We start from the raw sequence: 20415 nt of genomic DNA on the forward strand, positions 1-20415 counted from the left end.
GGCCTAAGAGAAGATTTATGGATGTGGTGAGAGAGGACATGCAGGTGATGGGTGTAACAGAACAAGATGCCGAGGACAGAAAGATATGGAAGAAGATGATCCGTGGTAGCAACCCCTAACGGAAGCAGCCGAAAGAAGAAGAAGAACATATCATCATTTTCATAGAAAATGTCGACTGCAATTTTCTTCACTACTTAGTCATTATTTGTCATAAAAACAAACAAAAAGCAATGAAAATGCTGCTGTGAATCAGCTGAACTCAAGCTTTAATTACCTTTTCTTATAAGACAGCTACCTTGACCAATCAGACCACGCAATCTACTCGATCAAAGAGGAAGTAGCTGCTATCAAAGACGCGGAAAAGGAGAACATTTGTTTGTGAGGCAGGACTTATCACAGTTTGTCAAGTTAGAATTTATTATAAGATGATTTATGGAATTGAGGCAGTCCATTTGTAACCACGGGTTGTCCACGTGTTGGACGTCCTCAACCCTGGGACCACCTATACATAGTAATTACATTTCAATCCTTATTACTGTACAGTTGTAGCAATTGCATGATAAGCAAGTAATCAGAATCATCCCTAAATGTCAGTTAACATTGTAGTGTGCAGTGGTCAATTATAAATGATCATTTGAGCCGGCAAAGACTTGAGTGGATCGAGAAAATAAATGTTTACAATCTTGCAAACAAAGTGAAGACGTGTCACAAATTTCTCACACAACAAAGCAGTGAAAGGGTGAGGCCTCCAAAAAGCCAACAGAACAGATTTCACCAAGGGAAGACCTTACCCAGGAAAATGGGAGGCTTAAGGACCAGGCTAGGCCTCAAAATGGAGATAAGCATTAACATTAAAAAACATAATAAATAGTCTCAACCTCTTTAAAATGTCTCACCAGGGGGAGAATCGTGGCACTCTGGCTGGAGCAGAAACAAATCCCACAAGGAATCTGTTTTTATTTAATTAAGATTTTATTCACAAAGGAGTAATACAAAAAAAAGACTTTAAAGGGCAAAAAGGAGTCAAAGGCAATCCAGATCAAACATGACCATAAGAAGCAATCCTTAAAATATTTCCAGGTCCACAACAAAAATTAAAAACCCAGAAAAACCAGGGAGCATAAATAGCACAATACTGTTGAAAAACAAAAAGTTCAACAGACCAGATTCGAATGAAACACAAAGACTTGTAATTCCTACCTGCATATAAATACTGGAGGGCAGTATCTGTTTGGGATCCATCCACATAATACAAGGAATACGGAAGAACCAAAATATACACATAGAAAATACATAATTTCTATAGAATAAAACTAACCAAAAATGCATAAGAAATACGGTACATAAGAAAAATATTAACTTACCAGAATAATATTATAACAAAAGATGGAAAACAGTGAAAAGCAAACAAAACAAACAAATTATAAATAAACCTTGGCTTGATTATAACAAGTAGCAGACACATGAAATGAAAAAGGTACTTCTATGCGCACTGTGAGTTTCCATTTGAAATAAAGGATAAAATGAAAAGGTCTGAACTCAAGGCCGGATTAAGAACTCCACAAACCCCTGGGTGGCTTAATGAATCGAGCTCCTCAGTAGAGATTTGAGCTAAATATTAATAATTCAGTTCAGCGCATGGACACCTAAATCGTTTGATTGTGCAAGATCCCCCTTAGTGATTTTGGCACTCGGAGATCCCATCGTTTCATTGAGTGAAAGAGGATTGGTGTTCTCCTTGGTGATTTTTATGAATGTCAACATAATCTAATTTGCTTTCAGACATGTGACTAAATGCACTTTTTGCCTTATTTAACAATATTTAAATTTGATGCATTAACCATATTTAAATTGCGGATGAAAATAAATGAGCAAAGAAGATCATTATTTTTCAGCTTCCAAGGTGGGATAATAAGTAGGAAAGTTTGCTTACCTATAACTTTAACCCGGACAATGACAGTTAAGGGGTCTTCACCTGCTTCATGTACCAGACATTTGTATTCTCCCTCATCTTCAATGGTGACATTCCTGAGACTTAGGGAGGCATTCTCTCTTCGTAGCTCACTTTTAGACATCATTGCATGGCTGGTTCCTCTTAATTCCCCAAAAATGAACTCTGCCACTTTTGATTCACCTTTTGTCCAGGATATAGTGACATATGTCAGGCCATACCCTGGGCTCTTCAATTTAAAAGGACACTGTAGTATCATGTCAGAGTTGAGAGGGGCTGTCTTTTCAGAATGTGAAGATGAAGTATTTATTTCCTGAAAACTGTCTGAAAAATAAAAAAAATAAAAAAATAAATAATAATGAAATTTCATAATGAACCTCCCAAGAGCTCACATTTTGGTATTTAAGCATTCATTAGATGTATACTCTTAAAAGTCATCCTTCGCTTCAGATATCAAAGACACTGTACTTGAATTTGGGCTCTTCATAAGTCATATAATGATTTACTTCTTGAGGTTGTAATAAACAAGAATATTTGTGTCAGATGTTTGAAAAATTAAAATATGTACTTCAATTTAATGTTTAAAGTCTAAATATTCTAGATTATAATAGAAATTTGTAATTTTTCGCCCTCCGATGGAGGTCTATAGAGGGCCAGATCCCTATTAAAGGATCAAAACACAAAAATAACATCATATTTGTAATAACTGACCCTGGAATGGTCTAGGACAATACCCCACTTGCTTATGTTTGACATTTGACATTTTTAACCTTCTGGGAGTGGCTCTTAGGGTGGTAGGACCACCGGAAAAGAATCAAATATAAAAACTATAAACTCATTTAACCTCAAAATAGAATCAAACGACATTCTACAATCCACATTTTTTCCAACCAAGTTTTGTGGAAAGTAGTACCTTTGACTCCTTATATCCTATTTGTGAACTACTGGGGTCAGCTGATGAGGCCTGCACAACCTCAAGTCCCATCCATCCATCCATTATCCAATCCGCTATGTCCTAACTACAGGGTCACAGGGATCTGCTGGGGCCAATCCCAGGCAACACAGGGTGCAAGGCAGGAAACAAACCCTGGGCAGGGCGTCAGCCCACTGCAGGGCACACACACACAATAAGCACACACTAGGGACAATTTAGGATCGTCAATGCACCTAAGCTGCATGTCTTTGGACTGTGAGAGAAAACCAGAGTACCCGGAGGAAACCCATGCAGATACGGGGAGAACATGCAAACTCCACGCCGGGAGGACCCAGGAAGCGAACCCAGGTCTCCTAACTGTGAGGCAGCAACGCTACCAACTGCACCACCGTGCCACCCCAACCTCAAGTCTTTCTGATCAATTTAGGTAAAAACAGCTATTGCTTTACGCTTTACCATAAAGGTCTAATTTTCTGCACAAAATGATGGTCCTAAAAATTAGGGTTTTCTGAGTCTGGAGGGCTAAATATAGAGAGGAACCTCAAAAAGCTCCATGTCTTGCATAACTAGAATTCAAGTCAAGTCAAAAAGGTAGATCATTTTTGGGGATTTTCTCATATTGGAGAGCCAGGAGGTGTCTAACAGAAGAAAAAAAGGTGAAGTGATTTTAAAGCGTTTCAAAGATCTAATCCAGCAGGCAGCAACTCTAACTGGTGCATGCAGTTTCAAAAACTTTTACTTTTGCTTCCATCCATCCATCCATCCATTTTATAGCCCACTTATCCAGTTTAGACGTGCACTGCTTGGCAAGAATGTTGGGTAGAATATAAACTCTTACACTGGACAGGGTCCTCCAGTCCATTACAAACCTACTGACTTGGAATCAATTTAGAGTTGCCAATCACCTGGGATGTTGGAGGAAACAGAGTTGCTTGAAGGTAAACCCATGGCGACTTGTACTAAACATGCAAACTGCAATTACGCAGCAACCTGGGCGGTGAGGCAAAACCCAAACAGTAAATCTGGGAGGCAACTCTGATGCACCCATGAACCTTCTCTACCTCTTAAACAGACAAGTATATTAGTCAGTCTCTGGGCTTTCCCACAGCTGGCACTCGGGGAATATGTGAGCTGCAATCTGGTGGATTTTAGAGAAATTATCTCCATAAAAAGGGCAAACTCGGCCCACTTCTAACCTGGGACCATGTGGCGATCGTGTTTGGTAACCGAATATTACTTGGGGTTTTACCTCATCTGCATAAGTGGGTGAGATATCCCTAGTGTTATGCTATTGAAAATATCTTGGAGAATTTTTAGAATATTAGAACACTCTAGACGAGAACAGGCCATTCAGCCCAACAAAGCTCACCAGTACTATCCACTTATTTCTTCCAAGAAAACATCAAGTCGAGTTTTGAAAGACCCTAACGTCCTACTGTCTACCACACTACTTGGTAGCTTATTCCAAGTTTCTATCATTCTTGGAATTTTTGATGCAGATTAGGAGAACACACTAAATCAAAACAAAATGAAGGTCTACGCCGAGAGTTTGAATTAACCTGGTGATAAAGACAAACCGTAAATCAAAACTCATTCTGGAAAAAGATCAAGCAAAGGGTCAAAGCCAAAAGGTCCTTAAGTTAAAAATAGATCTGAGTAATATAGAATGTAAAGGTGGGAGTGTATCTGCAAACTTGAAGGAGGAACTGCATTCAAGGCTGATCTCTTAACCCATGTCCTCGAGTGAAAAAACTGTCATTTGTTTGAAATTACAGATTCCTTATATGCGGTTTTAAAATTTTGCTCAAACAAATCAGGATGAATTATAAAAGAGCTGATTTACAAATGAATTTACAGAACCCTTAAGACAATTTAACTGGAGGAGGAATTTACATGAAAGCATCCTCTCTTATACTTTCTTCCTGTATCGTACCAATAATTTAAAACTTTAATGCACCTGTTTCAGTCAGTTTACAACTTAATAGTAAAAAGGAAGAGAAAATTGTGCCGATGCCACAGGATCAAAGCTGTTGAGCAGAGCCATCAATCACCAGGATAGCTGGCCAATCACTTGTGTGTAGTGTCACATGCCCTGGGATTCCCCATGTGATTTCCACATAATGACCCATCTGAAGGACTGAGAGATCAACAACATTGAAAATGACATCAAAGATGAAGACACGTCAGAATGATAGAGAGAGCGATCATTTCAGTTGCGCGTTGCCATACATAACTTATGCTAATTTTCAGCAAGCTATTTTCTAAGACTGTATATATTTAGCAGTAAATATTATTACCCTTCAAGATAGGGTGAGAAGCTCAGTCATCCAGGAGGAGCTCAGAGTAGAGCCACTGCTCCTCCGCATCGAGAGGAGTCAAATGAGGTGGCTCGGGCAGCTGATCAGGATGCCTCCTTGATGCCTCCCTGGTGAGGTGTTCTGGGCATATCTAACCAGGAGGAGGCCCAGGACACATTGGAGGGACTATGTCTCATGGCTGGCCTGGGAACATCTCGGGACTCCTCCGAAAGAGCTAGTAGAAGACTACGAGGAAAGGGAAGTCTGGGCATCTCTGCTCAAGCTGCTTCCCCCAACCTCAGATAAGCAGAAGAGGATGGATGGATGGATGGATATTTTGTAATTATTAATATTTAACAGAGTCTCATGTGTTTTCTGACTCTATGAGGGGGAGGGGGGCTTCCTTAAGGTTTATTTTGACTCACCATTGTGGCAGGTGCCGAACTGCACATGCATTCGGCCATTCCCTCATATGGACATGGTGTGCAGTTGGCGAGTTCGCTGGGGCTGCAGTAGCCAGGATTCAAGATTGGTTTACGCTACTCCATACTGGCACATCCCTGTTTGATCTCCAAATTACCAGCTAATGTATGCACTCCAATGTGTACTGGAGCACCCACAGAGTCTGTTATATACTCAGGGTGGCTGTCGCTATTACTACCCGATCTGTGCTACATAGTGAGGACATGCTTAAATACAGTGAAAATACAACATAAAATCAATCTATGCAGAACAACACAGCATTTTTATATACAGTAATTCTCATTATGGTTAGGTAAAGTACCCCTCAAATGAAAATACTGCAAGTTTTTCTTTCTTTTTATTTATGTATTTATTTTTATAAATGCATGAAAGTGCAAGTCCAACTTAGTAGTGACATCCCACAAATGTGTATATGAAGTAAACTGTTTGCACATGTTCAAAGCATATTGGGACTATCGTAAAGTGAAATATGAAGTACACTCACAGTATGCATGCATGCAAGTTCTGCACATGCCCAACCCACCAGTTAATCTCCATCCAACATAGCTGTTACAACTCTATGATGTCACACCAGCCTCACAAAGCATCATGGGGAGCTGGGAAAAAATTTTCTCTAAGCTCTGTACAGTGAATTTCCAGTTCCAGCGAACGAGGTCACAGCATATTCGCTACAAAAAATGGTTTGGCGATTTGTCAAAGATCAACACTCAGTGTAGGAGACCACATGCTTTGCAACAAGTGACACAGATGTGAAACATGGGACAAGCAATGACACAACCCATAAAGTAATAATTAATTAAATTAATTACTACATAGCCCAAACATACAAACAACTGCAAAACAATACAGACCTTAGGGGTGTAAATTAACTTAACATGTGGGTGTGGGAGAGAAAAAATCTATGAGACATTAAAAATAATAATTTCCATAATGACTCCTGATGCATAATATGGAGTAATACTGATGTTTGATGACTGGAGAAGCGAAAAATGGTTTACTAATACACATTAGAGCAGGGGTCTCCAACACATTGCTTGCAAGCTACCGCTAGCTCGAGACCCATTTCCAAGTAGCTTGCCAAAGGGTTAATGAATCCTACATTAATCTGAAAACTTGATTAGTCAAATTAGGGGTGGGCGATATTTCCAAAAAATCATATCACAATCCACAATCTGAATTGTAATCTCTCTTTTCAATGTGGCATACACTTAAGAGAATATCCAGACTCAAACACTTTATTGAAAATATCAAACAAAGTTGAATTCAATTGTTCTCTCTTTCGCTAGCTAAGTTAAGGAACACACCCTGAAGCTGGCAAGTGAGTGAGGATTGTTCAGGCAAAACGAGTTTATTCAGTTTGTTTGGGTTGAAATAAGCTATGAGAAGAAACTGGGACTATGAGGCAGTAAAGCTAAGCACTCCTTTCTCCATTGCAAGAATGCATACAATTTGGCAAACTACAAGTGGAAATGGCACCATAAGAAGAATGGAGTATGAACACATGACTTTCATTTGTGATTTTCGCACACCTAAAATACAAACTTCTCAGTTTCTTTAGCTGCATCATTTGTACTGTGATAGTATGAGCATGCATATAAGTGACATTTCATTAAAAATGTGGAAAAATATTCAAAATGTTGTAACTAGAGTTTTGTCACAAGTTCAGATTTTTACTTGAAAGTCACACAAACATGCAGGACGTCACCAGTCTAAGGGACCATGAGACAGAGTACTGTGTTAGAATACACAGCTTCAGTTCGTTTATTAGAAAACTCAAACCAGCTTACCTGATGTACCTCTGTTTTAGAGGGGGGCCCACCTTAATAGAAACTGAAATCAAAAACATGGAGTAGTGCTAATGCAAATATCTAAGGAAGAGGGGTGACAACAGGTGCTGTCCTGCATGTGAATTGGAGAAGGAAGGAAGAAAGGAAGTGACTTCTGGGGGGCAGTAAGCCCCATATGTGTACCCAGTAGAGGAAAAGCAAGGGGTAACCAGTCCACAAAAACAACCAGTGTGACCAGTGAACCAAGAGGTTTCAAAATTTTCCATCCACCAAACTCGTAAAAATGTTGGGTTCTTTATTGGGTTGTGTGGTTCCTCGTAGAACCATATCATTCTAGGAAGAGCTCTTTAAATATGAAGTTGGTTCTTTGTGATTTGAAAAACTTCCTAATATGTAGAAAAAAATGGAAATCTTTAATGTATGGTAGACTACCTAGCAGGACACCAACAGATTAAGAAAACCCGAACTTAGCCTGTGTTACCGCATGCAGTGAGAGTCCTTTTAAAATCAGGACTCACTGGTATTTCGCAAATCTGTTACCATCTCTTTCTGGTTATTAACTGTATGGAGCCTACTACAGATCTAAATAAATAAAACTTCTTTCTGGAACCTTGCTGTGGATGGGTCTTTGAGAACCAAAAATGGTCCCCCAATGACATCGCCCTGAAAAGCCACTCTGGCACTTTGATTTGAGTGCAGTTGTAGCCAGTTGTGCGGTAGAAGAAATCGTTCAGATGTTGCAAAATCATTCTCTAATAAATGCAGTATTTATGATATATACTGTAAAAATAATGACAACATGGCAATATAACTGTCCTCATGTTTTCAGACAATAAAGTATAAATGCCATTGTATGAGTAGCGACAACATTTTCCAGCCCACGGGCAAGGCGTTACTCGTAGGGCTGTAAGCACTAATCCCAGTGAAGATACGGCGCAAGGTGATCAGAGAGCGAATTAGAGAGATTACCCTCCTCACTGACAAAAGGATTATTTTTAAAAACAAGCCTTAATCAAAGTCAACGTCGTTCTTCTTTTATCTTTTTCTAAATGACTCCCCTCTAATACGACTCACAGCATCCACATCTGAACACCTTAACATCAAACTGCATAATCGAGCGATTAGTACAGCATCTGAATTCTTTGTAGCGAATCTCCCAAAAGATTAGAAACCGCTACCCGCTGACACAGATGACTTTTAAATAATCTTTCTTTCTTTTCTTGGAATAGCCCACAATTGTTTAATGTTCACCTCCATCAAAGCAGCCCGAAAAGGCTTGCATCTCACCTCGCATCGCAATCTGTACAACCTGGTAACTATGCAGCTGCTGAAAGCACTAAGTACGAATCTTGCAAATTCTTATTCGATTTTGAATACATGAAACAAAATCCTTACCGAAGAGGATGACCAGTAAGAAAAGTGCCATGCCGCCGTTATTCTGGATCATTTCGTTAACTGATAAGGCACTCGCCCATAGACCAGATTTAAAGCTGCTAAGCCAGCAATAGTGTAAGGGACTGAAGCGACACTACCTGGAGAGACTCCTTGTACAGTATTGTAGTCTCACGCACGCAAAGACACGCCTTTCACTGACGTAGCACCGCAAAGCCACCCCGACCGCCAGCACTGACAACTGAGAAATTCCGCTCCCAGGCAAATGAAAGCTTCTTTTATGGGATGGGTTCACTTAGTTCATATCATGATGTAGAAATGTAACATGACCAGGTTGTTGCAAAGTACAGGTAGATACGGTTAAGAACATATACTGGCTGCCAAGAATGATGTGCTATCAAAGAAGAAAAAGTTATTTTTACATAATATACAAGCTGTAATAACCCCTGATGCTAATTTTGGAACAGAAAAAAATAATCCGTAATTGAAGTCATAAGAATGTTGCTCTGTTTATTTTAAGGACGCGCGATGTAAAAATTTATGCTGATTATGCCGGTTGAATTTATTTAAAATTTTCATTGATAAATAACACATTTTCATTAGCTGTGTCCTAATGAGGAAACAAAATGCCCTTTATGAGATTTATTTTAATAACAAGTGTGGTGGACCACCAGGGCCCATACCCGGCCGGAACGCCTTGATTATGGAAGGACCCGGGGAGATAGTGTCAGGAATAAAAGATCTCAACCAGAATACTAGAAGGCCTGGACCTTTTACAAGCCCTATTTAGCGGAAGTGCTGCAGAATGAAGCTCGTCGGATACCTGAAGTCCTGTAGAAGGAGCCAGCCACCACTAGTCGGGGAGCCAGAGTCGGGTGGTGGATGAAGCTTGTGAGGCAAAGGAGTGGAGGGAGAGAAAAGAGAGAGAAAGAGAAGAAAGGAAAAGGACTGTGTGTCGTGCTTTGCCAATTTGCATTGTGCCGCCGTGGGGAGCGAGAAAAAGCGAAGTGTGTGCTGCACTTGTGCCTCTGCCTGTCTGTGTCAGGGTTGGCCCCTGCAGGTTTTCACACAAGGTACATCCTTTGGTGGCCATGCCCTACCACGGGACAATGCAGTGGCAGCATATGGTGACTCTCACATGTGCATCTTTGGACGTTTTTCTTCCAGTCAGATTTAGAACGTTAGAAACATTTGAACGGGAGCAGGCCAATCATCCCGAAGCACACCAGTTTATCCACTTAATTCTTCCAAAATAACATCAAGTTGAGTTTTGAGGGTCCCTAGAGTCCAACTGCCTGCCACACTTCTTGGTCACTTATTCAATGTGTCTGTAGTTCTCTGTGTAAATAAAAACTTCCTTATGAAGTTGTGAAGTTTATCCGTACCAATTTCCCACTGTGCCTCATGGCTGAACTCAGTTAAAGTCGCACCTGCATGATGTTGGACTGTGGGAGGAAACCAGAGCATCTGGAGTAAACCAAGATGGACACAATGGGAAAACATTCACAGTCCATTTAGGGAGGACCCACCAGTCTCCTTACCGTGGGACAGCAGCGATAACACTATGCCTCCCCTTGGCTTGTCCTTTCCTTGAAATTTTCTTTTTAGTACGGTAGTTGCTATTTTAGCAAATAAATCATGTATAATGATGAAAATGTACAATTTATTAATTAATTAGAAAAGGAATGAAAACGCAATACTGATGTGCCTGTAAACTATGTATTCTTACAAAATGCAAACTGTCTTTGTATTTATTAGTACTAGTCGAGCTTTTTTTTTAAACATTACCAATAGTATATAATATATAATAGTATATAATATATAATAGTATATAGTATATATATATATATATATATATATATATATATATATATATATATATATATATGTGTGTGTGTGTGTGTGAATTTCCCCTTGGGATTAATAAAGTATCTATCTATCTATCTATCTATCTATCTATCTATCTATCTATCTATCTATCTATCTATCTATCTATCTATCTATCTATCTATCTAGTCCTGCCTACTATACCAAATGCTATCTATCTATCTATCTATCTATCTATCTATCTATCTATCTATCTATCTATCTATCTATCTATCTAGTCCTGCCTACTATACCAAATGCTATCTATCTATCTATCTATCTATCTATCTATCTATCTATCTATCTATCTATCTATCTAAAGAAACATGAGATTTTTCATCAGATTGTTATTTCTGAATCAAAATCTAAACCCCATCAAAAATATGAAATCTGCTGACACCATCAGGCCTCTGCTTCCCGTGTTTTAGTTAATTCTGCCCCCATCTACACACCACGACCTGAACCCCCTACACTTCTTTTGGTGTGATGCCGACCCACTCGTGTGTAATATCGTACGCACCACTCTGATGTTATCCTTCAGTGAACTGATAGAAAACGCTGAAAATCAGCGACGACCAACTGCCGTCCAGGTGACGTTTACACATTTTTTTTCTCGAATTAAATTCCCGTTTTCCCTTCTACATCCCAAAGAGGTGCAACGATATGTTCATACATGACTCATGAGAAGAAACCTTCGGGAAACGGAGGGAGTTCATCCCGGGACAGAGTCGGAAGATACATGCTGAGCGCATTAGTGAAGCTGGGAGACGTGCAGACTTAGCAGCACACACAGAGCCGTTTATTTAGTCCGAGAGGAAATTTCACAGTCAGTCCCACGCACGTTTTAAACTTCTCTCAATAAAAGAATATCATATAAATGATCGCGATTGCATATATTTGCCGTCGCGAATCTGGAATACCTTTTTTTTTTAATGCAACTAAACCGGACCCGTTATCTCAAAAGCCTGCGCTGTCTGCCCGTCACAGGTGATTAAAAGCGAAGGCTCATTCGCCTGCCGGCTCCAGCGACAAAGTGAAGCTCATCTGGGTACCCGCGGGTTCTACGATGTTTCAAATTACCCGTCTGGACTTTTTAAACACCAACATTATGAATCGAGACTCACCCAATAACATGAAATAACACACGGCGATCTTCAATTGCAGTACCGTCTGGCGCATCCTGCAGTTCCCTGGTACTGGTAACAGAATAAAAAAAAGAATCTGTGTAGTTTATTGAACTGGAGCAGGAGAGACAAACAAAGCCGAGCAGAAAAACTTGACAAATATGAGTGAAACAGCATGAGCTTTCTGTTTATATACGCTTGGTGGGGGGAGGGGGGATTTCATTGGGCGGTAATTTGCATGTTCACTGCGGTCGGAGGCTCTGTAGTATTGAAATAGGAAATCTTTCACTAATACTGTACAGTTTTGGAAAAAAAAATACAAGACTTTCCTATTAAGGCCAGAACATGAAATGGTATTAATCAATTCCAGCAGAGGGCAGCAATGGATTACTATTCACGATCCCATAACTTTTCTTTAAAGCAGGGGTCTCCAACTCCAGTCCTGGACGGCCACAGTGGCTGCAGGCTTTCATTCTAACCCTTTTCTTAATGAGTGAGCAGTTTTTGCTGCTAATTAACTATTTTCCATTATTTTAATTGACGTTTTTTGAGATTCTGACCACTGAATTGATTTTTTTTCCTTAAACGTTACCTAAACATGAATTTGATCTGGGGGGTATTTTTCGTACGTGGATTACTCGCTTAGCCGGATGTAATTGTTGACGATTTGGCCTGATCCTGGATCTGTCGGTTTTTTGAAACTCTTGCTGGAAGTGTTGTCATAGCAACACATCCTAATCCTCAGACCTGCTCGGAGCAGGTTTGTTCTGCGTAAACAAGGATTAGTTTACACACGTGATCAGTGACGGTGTGGAAGTCATCCAGTCACGGCTTCGCCGTTCATGAATGAGCGACCAATTGATATTGATGTGCAAATTATAGGAAGAGAATTTCATATAAAAAGGGTTTTGCGCGATCGGTAAGATCCTTTATTGCCCCCGGAGGAAATTCTGTACGAAAGATACCGCTTTAGCCGAGGGGGAATATTGTACCTCAAAGATTTATTAGCTCCGTATATTCGAACTCAAACTCGGCGAAGTCGGGCTCTCACAACCACACAGACAGTAGGCATTGCTTTGAGGTTTCTTGCAAGCGGCACTTTTTTATATACTGTAGGCGATGCGGAACAGCTATCGAAAAGTGCAGTTTGCCAGGCAATTCGTAAAGTCTGTTTGGCTCTGAAACATTTCCTTCAGGTTTTCATTGTGTTTCCTGGACACCTGCGTGTGCAGACAATAAAAGAGGCGTTTCATGCCATTGCAGGTAGGTAATACACAGGCTAAAACACCCACAGTTCCACGAAGAATCCCACAATCAGCCTAACATTCTCATGACCAGGATTTCCAAATGTGACTGGGGCACATGGAACTGATCAGAGTGGAGTTTGATCAAACATTATTTGGAAAGTGTACCTCTCCTCCTGATGAATAATCAGACACAGTGTCTTCATCAAATATTTGACCTTCGTTAATATCTCGTTGGTCAGACACAGGTTCAAAGGATATGACATTCCCTGCAACTGACCCAACGAAAAAGAGGGCTATATGGAACATACCTATAGCACACATGGAGGACAAATATGCAATGACCATCCTTTACCTGAAATTAAGTGACCACTACTTCCTGCCACTGGTTCTGAGGTGGAGCTTCCCCATGGAATGCCCTCAGAAACAGGGCGATGGCCATTTTGCTGGAGAGCCAACTGTTCTGCAGGGGTTAGGTCTGGACCGCGTGGACCTCCACCTGTTTTTTGCTTGTCTGCCTCCTTATTAGCTTTAAAATTAATGTTTTTTATATTATATATGATTCTTTATGTCAACAATTCTTTAAATAGTTATATACCAATATTTACCAGTTTGAAGTATATTCTTGTACTTCACTTTAACCTGTTCCCATGTTCTCCTTGTGCTCACGTTTGATCTGGAATTATGACATATTAAATAATAATTAATCTGACACATAGGAAATGAAACGCTGCATTCAGTAAGTACAATGCACACTACTTAGCGTTTAATTTGTCGGCCACTTTTTGCCAGCTGTCTTTTCTGGTCTGGGCTGCTTTTGCAGTGTTACCCCTTATGTATATTAAATCTTGAAATTCTTCGTGTTCTTCGAATAAAAGGTCTTGCGCCGTGTGTGTGAAAAAAAAATGCGCCCATTCTTTCGTCATTTTGTTACAGCCTATCAAAGACTTGCTGATCATGTTTTCTAGACTCAATATATATGGGCTTTTCACTCAGCGCGGGCGCGCGCATTCATCTCGTATGATTAGATCCAGCTACACTAATCTAATACACAGCTGCGTTTGAAAAACCGACTTATCTGGATGAGTTTCACTGGCATTAACTCATCCAAGATGAGGCACCTGATCTCGGATGGTTTAAGCGACGTACGAAAAATACCCCCCTGAAGTGAGCCAGCAGATGATCAACTAAGCCAGGACCTCAAACTCCAACCAAGTTCACGCCATTCAGTTTCTTAATTTGAAGCCAATTACTATTTAAACCCGTTGTTTAATTCCATGGCTCTCATTCTGCCAGGGCAGACATTTCCAAAACTGTTGATTTTGTTTTTTTAAGAGCGCTGGCTGTCAAAATGTTTTGTGGCCCTGAGCTGATCAACATTGCTGAGGCCATCACCTTTCTTTATTTTCAGATATTGTGTGATGGACGCAGGTTGTTGATCACGTGTCGGATCATTTTGTGTCTCATTATTGTTTGGCTGCTAATTAAGGAAAAAATAAATATTTAATGGGCCTGAGTAGTGCATCAATTAAAATCAAGGCAAAGAGTTAATTATCTGTCACTAATTAAGAAAAGGGTTAGAATGAAAACCTGCAGCCACAGTAGCTCTGCAGGACTGGAGTTGGAGACCCCAGCTTTAAAGGTATGATGGTTTAGTTCCTCGTTGAACCCTTGTTTGACAGAGAGCCATTTCATTCTGTGAAGGGTCCTTTGTTTATGTGACTGGTTCTTTGGGCTTCAGAAAAGTTCATAATATGTGGACAAAACAGCCATCTTAAATGAATAGTTGATGACCTAGGGGGTATTTTTCGTACGTCGCTTAAACCATCCGAGATCAGGTGCCTCATCTTGGATGAGTTAATGCCAGTGAAACTCATCCAGATAAGTCGGTTTTTCAAACACAGCTGTGTATTAGATTAGTGTAGCTGGATCTAATCATACGAGATGAATGTGCGCGCCCGCGCTGAGTGAAAAGCCCATATATATTGAGTCTAGAAAACATGATCAGCAAGTCTTTGATAGGCTGTAACAAAATGCCGAAAGAACGGGCGCATTTTTTTTCACACACGCGGCGCAAGACCTTTTATTCGAAGGACACGAAGAATTTCAAGATTTAATATACACAAGCGGTAACACTGCAAAAGCAGCCCAGACCAGAAAAGACGGCTGGCAAAAAGTGGCCGACAAATTAAACGCTAAGTAGTGTGCATTGTACTTAATGAATGCAGCGTTTCATTTCCTATGTGTCAGATTAATTATTATTTAATATGTCATAATTCCAGATCAAACGTGAGCACAAGGAGAACATGGGAACAGGTTAAAGTGAAGTACAAGAATATACTTCAAACTGGTAAATATTGGTATATAACTATTTAAAGAATTGTTGACATAAAGAATCATATATAATATAAAAAACATTAATTTTAAAGCTAATAAGGAGGCAGACAAGCAAAAAACAGGTGGAGGTCCACGCGGTCCAGACCTAACCCCTGCAGAAGAGTTGGCTCTCCAGCAAAATGCCCATCGCCCTGTTTCTGAGGGCATTCCAGGGGGAAGCTCCTCCTCAGAACCAGTGGCAGGAAGTAGTGGTCACTTCATTTCAGGTAAAGGATGGTCATTGCATATTTGTCCTCCATGTGTGCTATAGGTATGTTCCATATAGCCCTCTTTTTCGTTGGGTCAGTGGCAGGGAATGTCATATCCCTAGAACCTGTGTCTGACCAACGAGATATTAACGAAGGTCAAATATTTGATGAAGACACTGTGTCTGATTATTCATCAGGAGGAGAGGTACATTTTCCAAATAATGTTTGATCAAACTCCACTCTGATCAGTTCCATGTGCCCCAATCACATTTGGAAATCCTGGTAATGAGAATGTTAGGCTGATTGTGAGATTCTTCGTGGAACTGTGGGTGTTTTAGCCTGTGTATTACCTACCTGCAATGGCATGAAACGCCTCTTTTATTGTCTGCACACGCAGGTGTCCAGGAAACACAATGAAAACCTGAAGGAAATGTTTCAGAGCCAAACAGACTTTACGAATCGCCTGGCAAACTGCACTTTTCGATAGATGTTCCGCATCGCCTACAGTATATAAAAAAAGTGCCGCTTGCAAGAAACCTCAAAGCAATGCCTACTGTCTGTGTGGTTGTGAGAGCCCGACTTCGCCGAGTTTGACTTCGAATATACGGAGCTAATAAATCTTTGAGGTACAATATTCCCCCTCGGCTAAAGCGGTATCTTTCGTACAGAATTTCCTCCGGGGGCAATAAAGGATCTTACCGATCGCGCAAAACCCTCTTTATATGAAATTCTCTTCCTATAATTTGCACATCAATATCAATTGGTCGCTCATTCATGAACGGCGAAGCCGTGACTGGATGACTTCCACACTGTCACTGATCACGTGTGTAAACTAATCCTTGTTTACGCAGAACAAACCTGCTCCGAGCAGGTTTGCGGATTTGGATGTGTTGCTATGACAACACTTCCAGCAAGAGTTTCAAAAAACCGACAGATCCAGGATCAGGCCAAGTCGTCAACAATTACATCCGGCTAAGCGAGTAATCCACGTACGAAAAATACCCCCTAGCAGGATACTAACAGGTCCAAAAAAACAAATAAACAAACAAACAAAGCCCATGTTATTGCATGCACACCCTGAAAAATCACAGTGCCAGAGTGGCTCTTCAGAGCGATGCAATGGGGAACCATTTTAGGTTCCCAAAAGACCTATTCAAGTGAAGGTTCCAGAAAGAACTTTTTTTTTTTAAATTTAGATCTATCTACAAGGGGGCTCCGACCCCTGCTCACTTCGCTCGCCTACCCCCGGCGTTGGGTATCTTGAAATACATTGTTTGTATATCCGTCAGTCGAGCTCGTTCGTTTTGAACCCATGCCTGCTTTGCTTCCGCAGTTTCAGACGCGCGTTTACTTCACTCCGCAGTAGTGCCACTCACAATATGGCGGTGAAGCCTGCGCCTTCCGTACTTTATGGACCCGTGGGGCCTCCGTAGCCTCTTCCGTTTGAATCTGGGCTGCAGCACAGAGTCCTCTTATTTGTGTGGCTGTGTCGGTAGTTGTTAGCCATGGGTGCATTGTTGCTTCATTACTCATTCACGTCAGTTGAGCTCTTTCGTTTTTGGGCCGTGACTCCTTCATGCGCGGTGGATAAGACTTCGTGTGCGGTTTATGAGACGCGCACTGTACGCGCCTGTGCAGTACGTCTCATGGTCCCATCGCCGTGTCCCTGCGTCCATGCCATCCGGTTTACCATTCTTGGTTAGTAATATGGATAACAGAATCCATGCAGTTAAAACAAACATGAACAGATATCAACAGATTTGTGAAATCCCAGTGGATCATGGTTTTAAAAGGGGCTCCCGCTGCTTAGAACAACTCGGACTAACTCCAAGTTTTCTTAAATTGTTAGTGCCCTGCTAGGCAGCCTAGCATACATTAAAGATTTCTGCCTTTTTTAACATATTAGGAAGTTTTTGAAAGTACAAAGAGCCAACTTCATTGGCAGAGAACCCTTCCCAAAATGAAAAAGTGCTTTGTCAAGCAATGTTTAAAGGGAATTAGTCCAGTGGATTGAGACTGTTATTTTAAAATGAGTTCATCAAGAACACGGGGACACAGTTGGAAACTTATTAAGGGTAAATTTTGCACAAACATTAGGAAGTGTTTCTTTACACAAAGAACGATAGACACTTGGAATAAGTGTGTAAGTAGCAGTAAGTAATAAGTAAGCAGTGTGGTAGACAATAAGACGTTGGGGACTTTCAAAACTCGACTTGATGTTTTTTTTAGAAGAAATAAATGGACAGGACTGGCGAGCTTTGTTGGGCTGAATGGCCTGTTCTCGTCTAGAGTGTTCTAATGTAATTTCTAATGTAATGGAGCTATGAAGAACCACACAACCCAGTAAAGAAGCATAAAATCCCATTAGGGAACCAGCAAGAGTGCAACAAAAGTTCTTTTTAAACCAGGAACCCGTTTCACAAATCTGCTACAGTCTATTTGTGGCTATTTATGGAACCTTTTATGCTTCTAACAACTTCATACCTCTGTGACTCTGCCTTTTCTAATATGAATGTCAGGAAGTCTAAGATCAGCACAAAGACTGACAGATGGACATTTACACAACTCCACCTAAGTGGCTACTCTGAGCCATGAACCTGCCTGTCTTGCTGAGTGATCTGACTATCTAAAAAAACAACTCAAACATACAAATGTGAATAACGTGAAACAGTGACATTGAACAAAATGACAAATGAATAAATCATTCTGTGGATTTCAAATTGCATTATAGATAGATAGATAGATAGATAGATAGATAGATAGATAGATAGATAGATAGATAGATAGATAGATAGATAGATAGATAGATAGATAGATAGATAGATAGATACTTTATTAATCCCAATGGGAAATTCACATTTTCCAGCAGCAGCATACTGATACAATAAATAATATTAAATTAAAGAATGATAATAATGCAGATGAAAAAAAGACAATAACTTTGTATAATGTTAAATGTTAACGTTTACCCCCCCGGGTGGAATTGAAGAGTCACATAGTTTGGGGGAGGAACGATCTCCTCAGTCTGTCCGTGGAGCAGGACAGTGACAGCAGTCTGTCGCTAAAGCTGCTCCTCTGTCTGGAGATGATACTATTTAGTGGATGCAGTGGATTCTCCATAATTGATAGGAGCCTGCTGAGCGCCCTTCGCTCTGCCACAGATGTTAAACTGTCCAGCTCCATGCCAACAATAGAGCCTGCCTTCCTCACCAGTTTGTCCAGGCGTGAGGCGTCTTTCCTCTTAATGCTGCCTCCCCAGCACACCACCACGTAGAAGAGGGCACTCGCCACAACTGTCTGATAGAAATTTTTATTATATTATTATTATTTTGTTTTGACAGCATTCATGTTTTAACTCAATAGTGTGAGATACACTAGAAAATGCTTACAGACATACAAAATGCACTTGCAGGTGAATTAAATATTTTTTGTAATGTTTTAATGCAAAATGTGAGTTGTGGACACCAACATTTTCTACAGTCATATGAAAAAGTTTGGGAACTCCTTTCAATTCTTTGGATTTCTGTTTCTCATTGTCTGAGCTTTCAAAGTATCAACTTCCTTTTAATATATGACATGCCTTATGGACACAGTAGTATTTCAGCAGTGACATTGAGTTTATTGGATTAACAGAAAATATGCAATATACATAATAACAAAATTAGACAGGTGCAGAAATGTGGGCACCCCAACAGAGATATGACATCAATACTTAGATGAGCCTCCTTTTGCAAATCTAACAGCCTCTAGACGCTGTCCTCCTATAGCCTTTGAGGAGTGTCTGCATTCTGAATGGAGGTATTGTTAACCATTCTTCATACGAAATCTCTCCACTTCAGTTAAATTGGATGGCTGCCAAGCATGGACAGCCTGCTTCAAATCATCCCATAGATTTTTGCTGATATTCAAGTCAGGGGACTGTGACGGCCATTCCAGAACATTGTACTTCTCCCTCTGCATGAATGCCTTTGTAGATTTCCAACTGTGCTTTGGGTCATTGTCCTGTTGGAATATCCAACCCCTGTGTAACTTCAACTTTGTGACTGATGCTTGAACATTATCCTGAAGAATTTGTTGATATTGGGTTGAATTCATCCGACCCTCGACTTTAACAAGGGCCCCAGTCCCTGAACTAGCCACACAGCCCCACAGCATGATGGACCCTCCACCAAATGTGGCAGTAGGTAGCCAGTGTTTTTCTTGGAATGCGGTATTCTTCTTCCGCTATGCAAAGCACTTTTTGTTATGACCTAATAACTCAACGTTAGTCTCATCAGTCCAAAGCACTTTGTTCCAAAATGAATCTGGCTTGTCTAAATGAGCATTGGCATACAACAAGCGACTCTGGTTGTGGCGTGAGTGCAGAAAGGGCTTCTTTCTCATCACCCTGCCATACAGATGTTCTTTGTGCAAATTGCGCTGAATTGTAGAACGATGTACAGATACACCATCTGCACCAAGATGTTCTTGCAGGTCTTTGGAGGTGATTTGTGGGTTGTCTGTAACCATTCTCAAAATCCTGCTCATATGCCGCTCCTGTATTTTTTTTGGCCTGCCAGACCTGCTGGGTTTAACAGCAACTGTGCCTGTGGCCTTCCATTTCCTGATTCCATTCCTTACAGTTACAGAAACTGACAGTTTAAACCTCTGAGATGGCTTTTTGTAGCCTTCCCCTAAACCATGAGACTCAACAATCTTTGTTTTCAGATCTTTTGAGAGTTGCTTTGAGGATCACATGTCTGTCACTCTTCA

General features: G+C 40.5%; 1 protein-coding gene across 1 annotated transcript in view; it reads right to left on the bottom strand.

Moving 5' to 3' along the window:
- The window catches only part of LOC114663227 (tyrosine-protein phosphatase non-receptor type substrate 1-like), a 32410-nt gene extending 20433 nt beyond the window's left edge, over positions 1-11977 (bottom strand). Inside the window, exons 1-2 of the mRNA XM_051934639.1 lie at positions 11835-11977; positions 1934-2275 (exon numbers count right to left, since the gene is read on the bottom strand). Of these exons, the coding sequence (XP_051790599.1) occupies positions 1934-2275; positions 11835-11889 (397 nt within the window). The 5' untranslated portion in view covers positions 11890-11977. The remainder of the gene's footprint in view (positions 1-1933; positions 2276-11834) is intronic.
- Between the last annotated feature and the right edge of the window lie 8438 nt (positions 11978-20415).

The sequence above is a fragment of the Erpetoichthys calabaricus genome, chromosome 12 (assembly GCF_900747795.2).
Source record: "Erpetoichthys calabaricus chromosome 12, fErpCal1.3, whole genome shotgun sequence".
Lineage (NCBI taxonomy): Eukaryota > Metazoa > Chordata > Cladistia > Polypteriformes > Polypteridae > Erpetoichthys > Erpetoichthys calabaricus.